General features: G+C 38.3%; 1 protein-coding gene across 2 annotated transcripts; it reads right to left on the bottom strand.

Annotated features, from left to right (window-relative positions):
• Positions 1-3248: 3248 nt before the first annotated feature.
• Positions 3249-10674, bottom strand: LOC123812843 (olfactory receptor 2AP1). 2 transcript variants are annotated; one of them, XM_045829728.1, is made up of 2 exons: positions 9769-10674; positions 3249-3281 (listed from the first exon to the last, which is right to left on the bottom strand). In XM_045829728.1, exons 1-2 carry the CDS (start codon positions 10672-10674, stop codon positions 3249-3251), a joined length of 939 nt encoding a protein of 312 aa, XP_045685684.1. The 2 variants fall into 2 exon arrangements, with proteins under 2 accessions (XP_045685684.1, XP_045685685.1); XM_045829729.1 differs by lacking the exon at positions 3249-3281 and having other exon boundaries at positions 9745-10674.
• Positions 10675-18223: the final 7549 nt, after the last annotated feature.

The raw sequence follows: 18223 nt of genomic DNA, 5'->3' as shown, positions 1-18223 counted from the left end.
AACATATGTTCTTCCAACAAGAGCAACAACAACAAAAAATATTTCACTGAAACAGATCTGAGGTTGTTAGTTTTATTTTTAGATGATACACTGTAAAGAAATTTAGAAACACAATCAGTTGTAAATAATATTTCTAAGAAAAATATTTGAAGAAAAAATGCATAACTGTTTAAAGAAAAATCCACCAAGGTGAGGAAGTTGAGGGTCAGGTTTCCAAACATACTCAACATGTAGGTGAAAATGGAAAATTGAAAACAAAATCTCAAGCTCTAGCTACTGTGTAAGTCCCACTAGGATGAACATTGTTACTGCTCTGTGGCTTCTCATCAGTGGCTTATTGTTTTCCATGTAATCTGTTAGGTAGAAGTCAATGAAACTGGCTATGAAAAGAGTGTTATAAAATTAGGCAGTACAACCAGAAAAAGACACTACAAATAAAGAAAATTAGAGGCCAATATCACTGATGAACACAGATACAAAAATTCTCAACAAAATATTAGCAAACCAAATTCAACAATACATTGAAAAGATTATACACCAAGATCAAGTGAGATTTATTGCAGAGGTGCAAGGATGGTTTAACATCCACAACTCAATTAATGTGACACACCATACCAAAACAAGGATAAAAATAAGATGATCATCTCAATAGACACAGAAAAAACATTTGACAAAATTCAACATCCATTTATGATTTTAAGAAAACTCTCAGCAAGAACCCCTGGCAAGGTGGGGGACATGCAGGCAGGTCTGGCTCAAGGTGAAACTGAGACTCAGAGCTGACTGTGGACTACAGTGGTTGCTGTGGTGGGAGAAACTCCCAGTCTCACACAAGTGTTCATTGGAAAGTGCACTAGAGCCGAGCAGGTGAGCTGCATTGTTCCCCCACTGTCGTTTTCCCCACAGGCAGTGCCGCAGCAGAGCAAGGAGGGTTACCCCATGCAGAGGAATACCTAAGGCTCCACCCTCTTACAACTTATCAGGTGCACCAAGACAAAGAAATATGGCCCAAATGAAAGAACAGAGCAAAACCTCAGAAAGAGAGCTAAGCAATGAGGAGATAGCCAACTTATCTGATGGGCAATTTAAAGCCCTGGTAATCAAAATACTTACAGAACTGATACAACTTAGTAAAAAAATGAAAGAACAAATGAAAGATACCCAAAATGAAATAAAAAAAATATTCAGGGAACCAACAGGGACAGGAAGGAAACCAGAACTCAAAGCAACGATTTGGAACAAAACAAAGAAAGAAACATCCAGCCAGAACAGAATGAAGAAACAAGAATTAAAAAAAATGAAGAGACTTTGAACCCCTTTGACAACTTGAAATATTCCAATATCTGAATTATAGGGGTGCCAGAAGGAGAAGAACAGCAGCAATAAATTGAAAACTTACTTGAACAAATAATGAAGGAAAACTTCCCCAATCTGGGGAAGGAAATAGAGTTCCAGGAAGTCCAGGAAGCCCAGAGAGTCCCAAATAAGTTGGACCCAAAGAGGAACAAACCAAGGCACATCATCATTAAGGAACCCAAGATTAAAGACAAAGAGAAAATCCTAAGAGCAGCAAGAGAAAAAGGAGTCAGTTACCTACAAAGGAGTTCCCATAAGACTGTTAGCTGATTTCTCAAAAGAAACCTTGTAGGCTTGAAGGGGCTGGAAAGAAGTATTTGAAGTCATGAAAGTCAAGGACCTACATCCAAGAATACTCTATCCAGCAAAGATTTCATTTATAATAGAAGGGCAGATAGAGTGCTTCCCAGATAAGGTCAAGTTAAAGGAGTTCATCATCACCAAGCCCTTATTATAGGAAATGTTAAAGGGACTTATCTAAGAAAAGGAAGATAAAAACTATGAACTGTAAAATGACAACAGACTCACAACTCTCAACAAATGAACCTAAAAATAAGGAAAAACAGTGAAAACTAAAACTAGGCAAACAACTAGAACAGGAACAGAATTAGAGAAATGAATATCACATAGAGGGTTTTCAGTGGGAAGGGGAGGGGATGAATAGGGGGAAAAGGTACAGGGAAAAAGAAGCATAATCGGTAGTCATAAAATAGATGGGGAGAGGTTAAAAAATGGTATAGGAAACAGAGAATTCAAAGAACTTATATGTAGGACCCATGAACATGAACTAAGGGTGGGGGGAATGCTGGAGGGTTGGGGGGTTCAGGGTGGAGGGGAGATAAAGGGGGAAAATTGGGAAAACTATAATAGGAGAATGAATAAAATATACTTAAAAGAAGAAGAAAAATAACAGAAAATCACCAAAGTAAAATAGCAGACAGAAATCAAGGGAAATTAAATAACAGAGACACAAGAAATAAAAGATAAGATGGCATAGGAAATCATCATGCATCAATTGTCACCCTAAATGTAAATGAACTGAAATCACCACTAAAAGGCATAGAGTAGCAGGTTGGATCACACACCAAATCCAATCACACGCTGCATTCAGGGGACACATCTCAGCTGCAGGAACAAATATAGACTCAACATGAAAGGGTAGAAAAATGATACTCCAAGCAAATATCATCCAGAAAAAAGTGGGTGTACTTGTACTTGTATCTGACAAAATATTTAAAAATACATTTTATTGATGATGCTATTACATTTGTCCCAAAATTTTCCCCTTTGCTCCCTTCCATCTAGCACCCCCTACTTGCTCCAGCAATCCCCCCTCCATTGTTCATGTCCATGGGTCGTGCATATAAGTTCTTTGCTACTCCATTTTCTATACTGTACTTTACATCCCCATGGCTATTCTGTAACTACCTATTTGTATTTCTTAATCTCCTCACCTCTTAACCCACTGTCCCCTACCCTGCTCCCATCTGGCAACCATCTGGTAGCTAACTTCTTTTCTCTTGCTACTTTTAAGAGTCTCTCTCTCTTTTTAAAATGATTTTATTTATTTCTTTTTAGAGAGAGGGGAAGGGAAGGAGAAAAACATTGATATGTAGTTGCTTCTCACACACTCTTTACTGGGGACATGGCATGCAACCCAGGCATATACCTTGACTGGGATGGAACCAGCAACCCTTTGGCCCACAGGCTGGCACTCAATCCACTTAGTCACACCACTCAGGGCAGGGGTCTCTCTTTATCTTTATGCTTTGGCCTTTAAGTTATGATGTGTCTCGGAGTGGGCCTCTTTGCATCCATCTTATTTTGGACTATCTATGCTTCCTGGGCTTACATGTCTATTTCCTTCACCAAATTATGGAAGTTTCCTTTCACTATTTTTTCAGATAGATTTCCATCTTCTTGCTCTTTCTCTTCTCTTTCTGGCACTCCTATGATGTGAATGCTGGGTTTCATGAAATTGTCCCAAAGGCTGTATGTACTATCCTCATTTTTTTTTTCTTGTTGTTCTGTGTGGTTGCTTTTTGACTCCTTATGTTCCAAATCATTGATTTGATTCTCAGCTTCATCCACTCCACTTTTCTGTAAATTGTTCTTCATTTCAATGAAGTGTATTCTTCATTTCTGACTGGCTCTTTTTTATGCTTCTTAGGTCCTCACTAAGTTCCTTGGCCATCCTTATAAACAGTGTTTTGAACTCTGCATCTGATAGATTACTTATCTCCATTTATTTTACCTCTTTTTCTGGAGTTTTGATCTGCTCTTCCATTTGGGCCACGTTTCTTTGTCTCCTCATTTTGGCAGCCTCCCTGTGTTTCTTTCTATGCATTAGGTAGAGCTGCTTTGACTTCATGTCATAGGTGTCCTGTGGGGTCCAGTGGCACAGCCTCCCCTGTCACTCAGGCTGGGTACTCGAGGTTCACCCTTAGTGTGGGCTGAGTACACTCTTCTCTTTTAGTTGAGACTTGGTTGCTGTTGGCATATGAATGGGCATATGAATGGGAGTCCAGTAAGCTACAAGGACTGGCTTCAACCATTGACCACCATCCTCCATTGTCTGTGGAGGATCAGCTGTACAGGGGCAGGGTCGTGGTGCTCAGATATGGTCTGTCGCTGTCTATTGGGTGTGCTTGCCCTGGGGTTATCGGGTAGTGTAGATCAACATGAGACCCCACCTTTGTTTTGTCTGGGGCACCCTGCTTGAGCTGTAAAGCAATCTGAGATGGCTGCTTCCTGTGCTGGGTTTGGGGATTCCCAGGTGAAGCCAAACTGTGAATCTAATCTGGCTAGCTACTAGGGCTCATTGAAGCTAGCTGTTTCTTGTTTGATAGGGTTTAGGAGACAAGATCAGCCATTCTTATGGAAATGCAGTTTGGCTGGGTCTGTAAATTCGGTGAGGAAGAGCCTCTGGGTATCTGAACCAGGTCAAACAGTGTTAGCCAGGTTGATCGAGTTTTAGATATGGTACCACCTTATGGGCTCTGTAGCAGGAGGGCTTAGCAAAGGGACAATGGCCTCTGCTTGCCTTGATATGAGACACTTCATGTTGTCCCTGTATACCATTGGTGCCTTTTAAGCTGCTACCCCAGAGCTGGAGCTCAGAGGGAGTGAGCCTGAGTAGGTGAGTCCATGTGTGGGTTCTTTAAGAGGAAGTGCTTGGGGCTCCAGCAGTTTCTTACACCAATTCAATCCCCACTGTTGTTGTTTTTTTCCAGACAGAAGTTGTGGAGACTTATATTTCTGGCGCTGGAATCCTGGGCTTGGGGGCTTGGTATGGGTCTGGGACTCCTTGCTCCCAAGATGTGTCTCCTGAATTTTTATCCACATGGGTGTTGGACCAGCCTATTCCACATCAGTGCCCCTCCTACCAGTCTGGGTGGATGTGGTTTCTTTAACTTCACAGTAATCAGACTTCCATTCAGCTTGTATTCATAGTTGTCACATTTCCATTCCACTTGATTTCTGATGGCTCTGAGTGATGATTGCTCTATGTTTTAGTTGTAATTTTGATGTGGTTGTGTGAAGAGGCAAGCCATGTCTGCCTATACCACCATCTTGACTAGAAGTCAGGAAGTTTTCTTTCATTATTTTTTCAAATAAGTTCTCAATTTTTTGCTCTTCCCTCTTCTTTCCTGGCATCTCTATGATTCAGATGTTGGTACATTTGGAGATGTCCTAGAGTCATCTTATTCTCTCCTCATTTTTTTGAATTCTTATTTCTTCATTCTGTTCTGGTTGAATGTTTATTTCTTCCTTGTGTTATAATTCATCATTTTAACCCTGGCTTCTTTCCCTTTACCACTGGTTCCCTGTGGATTTTCTTTATTGCACTTAGTGTAGCCTTCATTTCATCCCTTCTTCTTTTGCCATATCCAATGAGATCTCTAAGCATCCTTATCAGCAGTGTTTTAAACTCTGCATCTGATAGGCTTGCTATCTCCATTTCTCATAGTTCTTTTATTGGAGTTTTTTTCATTTTTCACTTTTGTGCAGTTCCTTCATTTGAGCCATATTTCTTTGTCTCCTCAATTTGGCAGCCTCTTTGTGTTTGTTTCTGTGTATTAGGTAGAGCTGCTTTGATTCCCTATCTTAGCACACCTGTTACATTGTATGGCACAGAATCTTAGGTAATCAGCAGGGTAAGTGCAGCCTGCTTCACTGCTTTGTGGCTTTGCATGTGGTGGAGGGGTCAGAGAAGAAGCAATGCTGCTGCATAACTACTGGCGGCTTGTTTGGCACTTGCCCTGCTTCTGGTCACTTACATGAGTTGAGCCCATCTAGCTATTGCCCTGGTGGTGATTTCCAGAGTGGGTGGGTTTACCTGCAGGCCCTTCAAACAGATTCTCCTGAGAGACATGTAGTTTCTCCTGCTGCCCCAACCCTGACTGTTTTTTATAGACAGGAGTTGTGAGGCTTTATTTTCCCAGCATTGGAACCCTGGGCTGTGCAGTCTGTTCTGGGGCTCACTGCCCTGGTATCCCTAATATAGGACTCCCATTCTGCCAGCCACCACTGTTACTGCCTGGTCACCACCTGCCTTTCTGCCACCACACCACATCATCTCTATCCCAGTTCCCCTTTTCCCGTCCCTCTTACCTGTCTGGATGAATATGCCTTCTTTAAATCCTTGGTTGTCAGAATTCTATACAGTTAGACTTTCTGGCAGTTCTGGGTATTTTTTTTTTAAGATTAGTTTTAATTCTTCTTATGGTTGTGAATGGAGGTGAAAGCAAGCCTGCCTATGCCGCCATCTTGCCCAGAACTTATATAATTTATTTCTTTTTATATTGTTTAACCATTAACAAATTAATGTAGCTATAGTTATTTTTAATACCTAGTCCTTTAACCTTTAGGCTAGATTTCAGTGATTACCACACCAATGTATTATAGTATTAGAGTGTTCAAATTTTACTATATGCTTACATTTACCAGTGTGTTTTATATATTCTTATATTTTCATGTGATTAATTAGTATCCTTTGATTTTAGCCTTTCCTCCAAGTCATGCCATGTGGTGATAAACTTTCCTGGCTTTGGTTTGTTGTGTGGGAAGGTATTTATTTCTCTTTCATTGCTGAAACACAACCTTGCCATGTAAAGTATTCTGGTGGGCAGTTTTTTCTTTTGGCTCTTTGAATACATCATTCCACTCTCACTGAGTCTGCAAGGTTTGTGATTAGAAATATGCTGAGAGTCTTATGGGGTTTCCCTAGTATGTGAGGATTTTTTTCTGTTGTTGCTTTTAAACTTCCTTCTTTGTTATTGATTTTACAATTTTATGTAATGTGTATTGGAGAAAATAATTTTGGTTGAATTTTTGGGGGAACTTCTAAGATTAATGAATTTCAATGTCCACTGCTCTCTCCAGATTTGGGAAGTTCTCAGTCATTAACTTTTAAGATTTTTTCCCCACTCCTCTCTCTTCTTTTTGAGACTCCAATAATGTGTAGATTGTTTTTGTAAATGGTATCCCCTAATTTACATAGGCTTTCTTCACTAAATTTCATTCTTGTTTTGGTTTTTTTTTTTGGCTCTTCTGAATTTTGAATTTAAGTAATGAGAAGCCATCAGAAGGTTTTTAAAACAGTGAAATGGTAAGATTTGTATTAAAAAAAAACCATGGGTAGTTGTCCTCCTTACTGTTACTACAGCTTTCATTGCAGTAATTTGCTCTGCCAATTTCCCTTAGATGATCCTGTTTACAACTTTGTTGTTATTTGGAAAGAATGTCACATATTCTACCTTAGAGAGTGTTCTAAACTTTTGCACAAAAGTTCTCATGTTTTCTTTTTCTTCTACGTGTGTGTGAGAAAATCCCCCTTCTTGGATCCTCTGTAGTTCTTAACTCACTTTAGTCAGTGGGTTTTGGGTGGAGTATTTAATTGCAGGTTTCAGACATTCTAGTTGTGTGCATTTCCTGTTGTGGTGACCCTTGAAGCATCATGTGGAGATGGCAGCATAATAAAATTATGTGAGAAGATCACATGGAGCTGAGTTAGCTGCTGGCTCACATTGGACACATAGTAGGAGAAATCATAACTTTTTGTTATTTAAGCCACTGGGATTTGGGTGATGTTTGCCATTATAGCACAACAGTATGCCACTTCTCTTAATTGTGTTTTAATAGGAAGAGTGACTTCAAATCAAATAAATTAATTCCTAATAGTAGATTGTAGATATAAAAGATAAATTGATGGGAAAAACATTTTAATAAAAGGTATGTGTGTCTTTTAGAGTTCTGAAAACATGCTTAGACTGCCTTTGTGAAAATGCAGTTCTATTTTTACTTTATTTACCTATGAATATCCCTGAGAAAAGGAAAAAATGTTTTTTAGAATAATTTTAAACAAGTTAACATTAACAGAGGAGTTATTTGTGTATGTCTTTACAATAAAATAATTATGTGGTCCAAAGTATTCTTAAAAGCATCTAGAAAAGAAAGAGCTGGTGCTTTAAAAAACAAATAGATGATAGAAAAGCTTATGAAAATTACTTAAACTTTATGTAATAAAGACGTCACTCACTCATTCATTTATTCTTTTACTAATGGAACACTTATTGAGTGCCTATTACGGGCATGACACTGTGTTATATACTATAATGCCGTCATTCCTGTCCTCAAGCCTGGGAACTGAAGCCACTGCTCTGTAGCTCAGAAAGAAGAATAGAGAGAAGGATATGTGAGTTAGTAGTGGATGTGAGCCTCCTTGTTCATAACTTAATCCTATTTGGAAGCTATAGGAGATGAAAGTGGAGGGAAAACACTGCTTTCTCTGGTCCTATGCTCTTGGGGGGGTCTTTCTACTTCCTCTTAAAGAGAAAAAGAATGAGAGACACACATGCATTGGAACAGATATGGGCACAAAAAGCAGAAGCTTCTTAGGAGAAGTTAAAAACCATAGGTGGAATAATATCGGATTTTGTGTGCTCTCAGCTTCCTAAAGAGATTCATGTCATAAAGGCATCTAATCAGAGCTTGGAAAAAGTGAGAAATAGGTGGAAATACAAGGCTACTTTAAAATATTTAAAAACACTTAGGAAAGTAAACTTTAAAGCCAATTAGAATGGGTAGAAGGTTGTATTGCTCAGCAGCTAAGCAGTGGAACTCTGATTTCTGGTGCTAGTTCAGGCACTCAGCTGTGTTATCTTATATAAGCTATTTCACCTCTTTAAGCTTCAGTTTCCTTATTTGTAAACTAGCATAAAATTTCCAGGCAGTCTAAAAAGTCTATATGAGGCATGCCTTGCTAATTCATTGCTCTTGTTATATAAATTCTCAAGTGATCAAGGTTCTTCACTAAAAAAGAAAAAATCAATTCTGGTCTCCCTCACTTATTTGTGTATCCATCCATCTACCCATCCATTATTTATTCATCCATTCAACAACTAATTTTTGAGCACCTACCATTGTTTGACATTATTGATAGAATTATGATCAAGAAGATATTATCCCTGCATTCCTGGATCTTACAGACTATAGGTGAATACAGACTCTAAGTGTATAGTCATTACTGTAATATACTAGTAATGAGGAAGCATGGAGAACATAGCTTGGAGGTTGTTTTTCTTTTCATTTCTCCACTCTTGAAATTCCATCTTACCATTTCTAACTTTTCAGCTGTCACCCACAAGCATCTCACAACAGCCTGACTTCTTCTTACTCCACCCTAAATTCCACATTTGCTGAAAATGGGTGAGATCAACAATACCCTTTTGTTAATTCTCAGACTTTTGTTCTTCATATTAATTGCTCTCTGTAGTATCTTACATTGCCAACCATGCTTCTTGAGACATGAATTTTATAGATCTATTGCCGTTCTTATCATCTCTTCTGCTCTTAAAAATATGAGAGGATCCCTAGAGTTTACTATTTAAACTTCATCTCTACTTGCTTCTACTTGTGATTTCCTTTATTCCCACATAAATTATCATCTCCATGGTGAGGGTTGCTAAATACATAGATCTGGTTGCAGATCCAGGTGCCTAATTCAAAATCAAATCTATCATCTCCACAACTTCTTTTTATTTTATTGAAATTAATGACAACATTTATTCAATCCTCCTAGACTGAAATTTTGTGGTCCTACCAACAATGTACTGTCAATGCAAGTTTCTTGTTCTCTGATTTTGCTTGCTTGATTTATTACACTTGTTAAGATGCTGTGTAAATAGCATCCCCTCTGAAAACATATACTGACTCTTTAATTCAGATTGAATTTATTTATATGAACACTTAAAAGGTTGTAATTTATTTATTTTCAAGTATCTCTCACTGGCCTGGAGTTTAACTATTTATTGGATACCTAGTAACTTGCAGAGAGCTTGGTACATAGTAAGGATTCATCTATTAAGGCTTTAATTCTAATATTCTTTAAAGATTCACAAGCTTTTTGACCATATCCTTGAAGGCTTGTTTCACCTGTTGGTTCCTTAGGGTATAAATGAAAGGATTCAACAAAGGTGCAACTGAAGTAAAGATCAGAGCTACCCCCTTGTTAAATTTGTCCCCTTCTTTCGTTGAGGGCTTAATATAAATGAAGAAGCAGCTTCCATAAGAGAGGGATATGACAATCATGTGGGAAGAACAAGTGGAAAAGGCTTTTTTCCTTTGCTGGGCAGAGGGGAGCTTCAGAATAGTCCTGATGATGAACATGTAGGAGAGAATCACTAGCACCAGGGTGACTACCAGGGTCACAGATGCCACAAAATAGACAACTTTTTCTATGAGGGTTGTGTCTGAACAAGAGAGTGCTCGAAGAGGCTCATAGTCGCAGTAATAATGATCAAGGCTGTTGGATGCACAAAAGTCCTGCTGACTCATCAGAGTGATTGGTGGTATAATAACCATTAACCCTGCTAGCCAAGAGCAGAGAACCAGCTGGGTGCAGACTCTGCTGCTCATGATGATCCTGTAATGCAAGGGTTTACATATGGCTATATAGCGATCATAGGACATGGCAGCCAGGAGAAAAAACTCTGTTGCCCCAAAGAATATGGTAAAGAAGTACTGAGTGAAGCAGCCAGCAAAGCTGACACTCTTGTTTCCAGTTGTGATGCTGATCAGGACCCTGGGAATGAAAGTATTTGTGAGGGAGATTTCTAAGAAGGAGAAGTTCCGAAGAAAGAAGTACATGGGAGTCTGAAGGTGGGAGTCCAGCAAGGTGAGGATGAGTATAGTCAGGTTTCCAATGATGCTGAGTGAATAGGTGAGGAAGAAAAAGGTGAAAACCACCACCTGGAGTTCAGGGACATCTGTCAGACCAAGCAGGATAAACTCAGTCAGCACGGTTTTATTTTTCATTGCTGAAAAATCTTGAGTTTCAAGGTAAAAAATTATAGTAATAAAAGGTGAGAAAAGAAGAGGTGCTCTGAAAAGAAGAGGTAAACTCTGAAAAGAACAAAAGGAGATGGACCATGAACTTTCCTCTGGTGACAGGACCCAGACAAGTGACCCATATGAATGATGTTGGATCCTTTCTGAGCCCATTTGCCCTGTATAGAAAAGTTCTTGTCATTATTTCCCCACATGGCACTTTCCCCACTGCCTACATAAAACAAGTGTCTGCCTTATAGATGATCAAAAAGTTTGTGAAATGAGTTAATCAAGGAATGTTTCCAGCAGTTGCCTCCTTCTGGAATAGTTACTAATTTTCTTTTCCCTGTATTCACTTTCCTTACTTCCCACTGATTCCATTCATGGCCCCACATTCTTTGTCTGCCTAACTTCTCAGGATTGCTGTTATTCTTATTCTTCCCTGCTGTTTTTTGTTTTTATTCTTCATATAATTATAGGAGCCATTCATTTTTCTTGTGGTTCAACTCTCTTCATTCCCTTGATGCCAAAAAGTACCAACCAACTCCTCAACTCTTAGTGGACCTTCCAAGCTTCTCTGCCCATATCTGTTTGTTAGAATTTACAGTAGTCCTCCTTTACTCATGGTTTTAATTTCCATTTCATATTTCTAAGTTTCTTAGAAGGCATCCCCCATGAATAAGGGAGGACTAGTGTATTAAGATTATGTAATTCTGCCCTTTGAGCCATTCAACATATCTTCCTAGAGTTAAGTAAATATTAAATTAAAGTAAAAACCTGCATTTACTTACACAAATGCATTCAGAACCTTTAGATCTAGAGTCTTGTTTACCCACAAATATAGGGAGGTATTATTATGTTCCAAGAAAATTTATGGAGCTTACAAATATTTAAAACAAGAGTTCTAACTAGGGATTCATTGATTCTTATATTGGATTTATCATGTCTATGAATCCACTAAGTCATGTGTAGAACATTCTGTGTATGTGGGTACAAAAATTTTATGGGTAAAGTATATAAAACTATAATCAGGGTTTTCTAAGAGACTCTATATTTAAGCACTTTAAGAATATTTTGTTTTGCCCTGGCTGGTGTGGCTAGTGGGTGGAGTGCCATCCTGCAAACCAAAGGGTTGCTGGTTTGATTTCTTGTCAGGGCACATTCCTGGGTTGCCGGATAGGTCTCCAGTCAGGGGCACATGAGGGGCAACCACACATTGATGTTTCTCTTTTTCTCTCCCTTCCCTCTTCTCTCCCTTCCTCTCTAAAAATAAATAAATAAAATCTTAAGAAAAAATAAAAAATACTATTTTGTTTTCTACTGCTTTGTGAGCTTATGTGATTAAAAGTCACATCATATGGGAGCATTCTTATTGATTTATTGAAAACTTTTTCTATGTATTGTTTTCATAGACTTTTTTAAAAAATGTATTTATTTATTTTTAGACATTGGGGAAGGGAGAAAGAGAGAGGAAGAAACATCAATGTATGGTTGCCTCTCACATGCCCCCTGCTGGGATCCTGGCCCGCAACCCAGGCATGTGCCCTGACTGGGAATCAAACCAGTGACCCTTTGGTTTGTAGGCTGGCGCTCAATTCACTGAGCCACACCAGTCAGGTCTTTATAGACATTTTTAAGGCAACAGCTTTAAAGCATGTTGGACCATAATTCACTCTACATTTTATATAATTTTCTGGCAAACATGCATATATATCTCTATCTTTATCTATCTCTATCTCTATATCTATATCATCTATATCTATATCTATATCATCTATATCTATATCTATATCATCATCTATCTAACTTAAAAAAGGTTTTATAGAAGACTTCTTGCTCATTACATGAAACAATTTGATATTTTAAATTTTGTTTTATGAAAATTTTTTTTTTCAAATGATCTTTGCAGTTCACTAAATTGATTTAATAACACATTAGTAGGTCGCAATCCACAGCTGGAATCAGGGATCAAGAAAAGTTACACGATGCTCTAGATGCCCTTGCCCTCCTGGTTACCAACCTGGAATCTTCAGGGAGTGATTGAGTGGTCAGTCACATCTGCATCAGTTTCAGGCTTCACAACCACAGAGAGTAAAATAAATGACGCTATAAACAGGAAATATACTTCCTCACCTGACTATCCAAATAGCTATAGTGGAATTTTAGTCTTAGCTATTTTAGAGGTAAATAAAAATTATAAGGCCACATAATTACAAGGTAATATAAAATTTATTGCATTTTCTAGTTATCTGCCACCAAATCCTATCCTGCAGCTTCTCTTGGTAAGAAGTAGTTATCTGTGATGTTTTCTCAATTTAGTAGAAATGTGCCTATTACTTCTGCCCTTCTACTAATTCAGAATGGAGTGGAACCAGAGGGTATTTTTTCTTCTGATATTCTGTCATTTTCTATTAGAACCAATAAATAAGAGAATAAAAGAAGAATTTTGAGGAGCAGAGTAGTCCTGGATTTTTCTGTTTTAGGAGAAATCAGGTTGAAGACCTCAGAAGGCAGAAAATGAAGCCCCCTCTCACCCCAGAGTATCCTTTATCCAGTATGATACAGGTTATATTTGCTCTATTGAGAGCATGCACCTGGGAATCAATTGAGTGAAGAAGCACAAGTTGCCCTGGGAATCCTTATTTGGAATATGCTAATGAATGTCCTTTGTCAATAACATTGGGAACAAATTTTAAACATATGGCTAAGGGATGAGGGCCAGAGAAACTAGCTTGGGGGTGAGGTGGTTGTGGTGTGGGGTAGCAAGAGAGTATCAGCAGCAGAGAAGAGGAAGACTATGGAGTCAAGAAGGTAACATTGCCCAGGGGGTGGGCATGGCTGGATTTAGCTGAGGACAAGCAGTGTAAGTGGGACTGTTTGCAGGTCAGGAAGGTCCTGAAAAGTCCCATTTTCTGAACATCACTTGCCTGGTTGTAGTTAGCCCAATTATAGAGTACTGGCTAAAGACAGTAAGCAGTCATTTTCATTTTTTTTTGGAGTGCTAGGGCAGAAATGAAATGTAAAACAGGTAAAAGTGAAGTGCTCAGATTGAGATAAGAGAGGGAGCCCATATTGGCCTGTGAGTCACTTCTGAGGAAACGCTTGCAAATTTTCAATTTAAGGTAGTGAAGCACTCGTCTAGGTATGTATTGTATATATTGTTTGAGAGGACTAATCCTTCGCCAGCCAAAGACACTTTTACAGCAATTACTTTAACAGACCACTCACCTATTTATAAATGCAGCACAAGTACAAGGATAACTAATGTTATCCTTGTAAACAAAACACCAGAATTAGGGACAAAATACCCACTACACAAATGTCTTACAAATGGCTTCCTCATACATAGTTTAATATAATTCTTGCAACAATGGTGAGGCTCAGAGAGGAATTGTGGTCTAACCAAATATAAAGCCATAATTAATTCCATTTTGAATGACACAAGAAACTTTGTCTCTCTGAATCTCACTTTCCTGTTATAAAATGCAGATCACAATGTTCACTAAATAGATCTATAATTGGAAAGGACATAAGAAAGTACCTGGTACATAGTATATGCCACATAAATATTTTCTATTTTCTCTTCTCCATAGAGGGAATTACTATAAAATTGTATTAAGCAATAGTTCACTGGTTTCTTTCAAATGTGGTCATAGAGAAGAAGGGCAAAGTCACCAATGGGAACCATTTTGCTCTGACAGATTGCAAATGCTCTATTTGTTTAGAGAAATCTCTTACCTAGAGAATCATTGTTCAAAGAGAAGAAGGGGCCATAAGTTGAGTAAGAGATCATATCTCATTGATGAGTCAGTCTAGGCTGCAAATAGTGCAGGCTTGGAATTTGGGAACAAGAATCAATAAAATAAGGCAAGGAGGTCAACTTATAGGTGAGGTCATATGGTATTTGTCTTTCACCACCTGGCTTATTTCACTTAGCATAATGCTCTCCAGATCCATCCATGTTATTGTAAAGGGCAGGATCTCCTTTCTTTCTGCTGATCTCACCTGTAAGTGGAACCTAATCAACAAAACAAACAAGCAAGCAAAATATAACCAGAGACATTGAAATTAAGAACAAACTGACAGTAACTAAAGGAGAGAAGGGAGGGGATAATGGGGCGGGGAGAGGGGGAAGGGTTGTCAGGAACGTGTATAAAGGACACATGAACAAAGCCAAAGGGGGGTAGGATCAAGGGTGGGAAGTGGGGATGCCTGGGGTTGGGGGTAGGGGTGGAGGGAAAGTTGAGGCAACTGCACAATAAAAAAAATAAATTAAAAAAAAGATAAGGAGGTCAAGAGATGAAAATCTTCCTAGGAAGTAATTCATGAAGAAAATTATTTTATAATAAATTATTTGACAGATTATGCTGCTTTCTAAAATCTAAGAAGTACCTAGGTTGCATGGTAAGTAAATGATTGAGGTAAATATGACTGATGGAAGATAGAGAAAGCATTCTAATGTTGGAAGTTTCTAGTATAATCTCACTTATATGTGGAATCTAAAAAAAAAAAAAACCACCCAAAAAGCCTAGAAGCAGATTGATGGTTGCCATAGACAGGGAGGGGGGGGATGGGCAAAATGGGTGATGGAAGTCAAAAAGTATAAACTTCTAGTTATAAAATAAGTATGTCATGAGGATGTAATTACAGCATAGTGGCTATTGTTAGTAATACTGTACTGCATATTTGAAAGTTGTTAATAGAATAGATTTTAGAAGTCTTTGTAAGAAAAAATTTGGTAACTGTGTATAATGATGGATGTTAACTAGATTTATTGGTGTGATTATGTTATAATATACATCTGACACAAATAATGCTCCTTTTTATTACAAATTTTTTTATTATAAAATCATAAGCATGTAATTCTGTGACAATAATATTACACCCAAGCATACCATATGACATTTTAGGTAAAATGTTCAAATTAAAACTATAAATAGTTACACCCATATTATTACCCTATCAATCACACTCAAGTAAGTGTTCCTTCTGCTGGACCCTGTATATACAAATATCAAATCATTATGTTGTACACTGGAAGCTAATATAATATGTCAAGTATACCTCAATCAAAAAAAGGATCATTAAAATATTTGACCAATTCTAACATGACTTCAGAATATTTTAGTTTATAATATTAATAAACATTTAAAGCTTTTGAACTAATAATGATTAGTGCCCAGTACCTAATAAACAGATCTTGATAAATAATAAGCTAACCCATTCATTTATTCAACAAATATTTAATGTGTGGGAAATTTTCTAGGCAGTGGGTATACAGCTGTCAACAAAACCACTGAAGTTCCTGTCTAGAGGTAGCATATGGGCAATAAATAAACCAAAAGGTAAATAGAAGTGGGAGGATGATAAGTGTGATAATAGTTAAGCAAGGTGCTATGGGTTAAAACTGCATGCCCCTGCACAAGTCTTAATTCCCAGGCCTCAGAATGTGACTTATTTGGAGATAGGCTCTTCAGAAAAGTAATACATTTAACATGAACTCATTAGAGGGGCCTCTAACAGAATATGACTATTGTCCTCATGAAGCAAAGGAAAACTGGTGACAGTCACATACACAGAGAGAACACCATGTGAAGATGAAGGCAGAAATGGACTAGGATGTTTCTGAAACCCAAGGAATATGAAAAATTGACAGCAAACCACCAGAAGCTAAGAGAGAGGCCTAGAAGAGATTTTCTCCCACAGGCACCAGAAGGAACCAACACTGTGATCTCAGGCCTCCAGACTGTGAGACAATACATTCTTGTTGCTTAAGCCAGTTTGTGGTGCTCTGTTACAGCAATCCCAGCCAGCTAACACACTGGCAAAAGTGCAGAGGAGAGCTGGAAAGTGACATTCGTGGGAAGTAAGGCAGCATGTCATGCAGTTATTTAGTAGAAGAGTATTCTAGGAAAAAGGAAGTAACAGTACAAAGATATTGAGATAGGAGCATGCTTAATGTGTTTGAGGATAAGAAAGAATATCAAGGCAAGGCAAAGTGAGCAAGGGAGGAGGGAGATGAGGTCAGAGGAGCAAGGGCTGTGCAGATCATACAGGGCCTTGTCGGCCACTCTAAGGACTTCAGCCTGTACTGTCAGTAACTTGGGAAACTTCCAGAGTGTTTGAGAATATGAACAATATGGCCTGATTTTTGGCTTTGAAAGTATCATTCTGGATGCTGTGTTGAGAATAGACTGTATAGGACAAGGGCAAAAGCAGAGAGATGAGTCTGGAAGCTGCTGAAATAATCCAAGTGGGAAATGATGATGGTGTCTAGCCCCAGGATGGGAGTATTGGAGGCTTGGGAGTTGTCAGATTCTGGCTATATTTGAAGGTAGAGGCAACAGGTTCAGCTGCTAGATTGAATATTGGTATAAACAAAAAGAGAGCTCAAAGATGATGCCAAGGTTTTTGGTCTAAATAATTAGAAGGATGGAATTTCCATATACTAAACTGGAGATAACTGGAATTTTTTTTTTTGGTGGGTTGAGCCAGAATTTGGGGTTGGCTATATTAAATTTGAGTTGTCAATTAGAAACCCAAGTAGAGGTGCTAAAATAGGCAACCATTTTGTCAATCTTGGAGGAGATGGACCAGGGAAGGCACTGAAGTCTTACTTGAACTTTGCAAGAAGCAGCTTAAGAAAACTAGGCAGCAGTTCAATGTTAGCTAAGAAGGCTTGTGCTGTACTATAGCTTCATATAGACTGGAATAGAATGTGCATATCCTGGCATAGAACCCAGTGTGGGAGATTTGAGGAAAGGGTTACTGATATATTTTTTTCTTTAACTGCACCTGAAAAGTAAGCCTATTTCATCATTAACCTGATAGTCTTAAAAGTTCTCAAATCTGGGCTGCATCTGATGGGGTTAAGAAGGACTAGAAGACCCCTGGCTTGTGTGGCTCAGTGGATTGAGTGCTGGCCTGCAAATCAAAGGGTTGCCAGTTTGATTCCCAGTCAGGGTACATGCCTGGGTTGTGGGCCGGGTCCCCAGTGGGGGGTACATGAGAGACAACTACACATTGATGTTTCTCTCTTTCTCCCTCCCTCCCTCTCTCTGAAGATAGATAGAATCTTAAAAAAAAAAAACAACAAACAAACCCAAGGACTAGAAGAAACTGTTTTCCCTTCTCTCTATTTCTTTGGTTAGTACAAGACACATTGCAATACTAGTACTTAAAAGGAGGTGAATGGTTAACATTTGTTAATATTTATTTAGCATTGTTCATTAGAATTCTGTATTGCATACCTGAAATTTGTTAAGAGGGTAGATCTTAAGTATTCTCACCACAAAACCAAAAAAAAAAAAAAAAGGTAACCTGGGTTGGCCAAAAACTTCATTTAGTTTTTTCTATAAAAAACACATTTTTCATTTTCACCAATAACTATTGATTTGAATATGTTGAGTATGTCGGCTGTCTCCTGCTATTGGCTTCTAGTGGGTAAAGGCCAGGGATCCTGCTAAACATTTTCCAATGCATAACACAGCACATAGCAAAGAATTATTATGCTAAAATGTCAATAGTACTAAGAAAC

This window comes from Phyllostomus hastatus, unplaced genomic scaffold (genome assembly GCF_019186645.2).
Source record: "Phyllostomus hastatus isolate PE091 unplaced genomic scaffold, TTU_PhHast_1.1 phas_scaffold_93, whole genome shotgun sequence".
In the NCBI taxonomy this organism is placed as follows: domain Eukaryota; kingdom Metazoa; phylum Chordata; class Mammalia; order Chiroptera; family Phyllostomidae; genus Phyllostomus; species Phyllostomus hastatus.
This window is presented reverse-complemented; position numbering and strand designations above follow the sequence as displayed.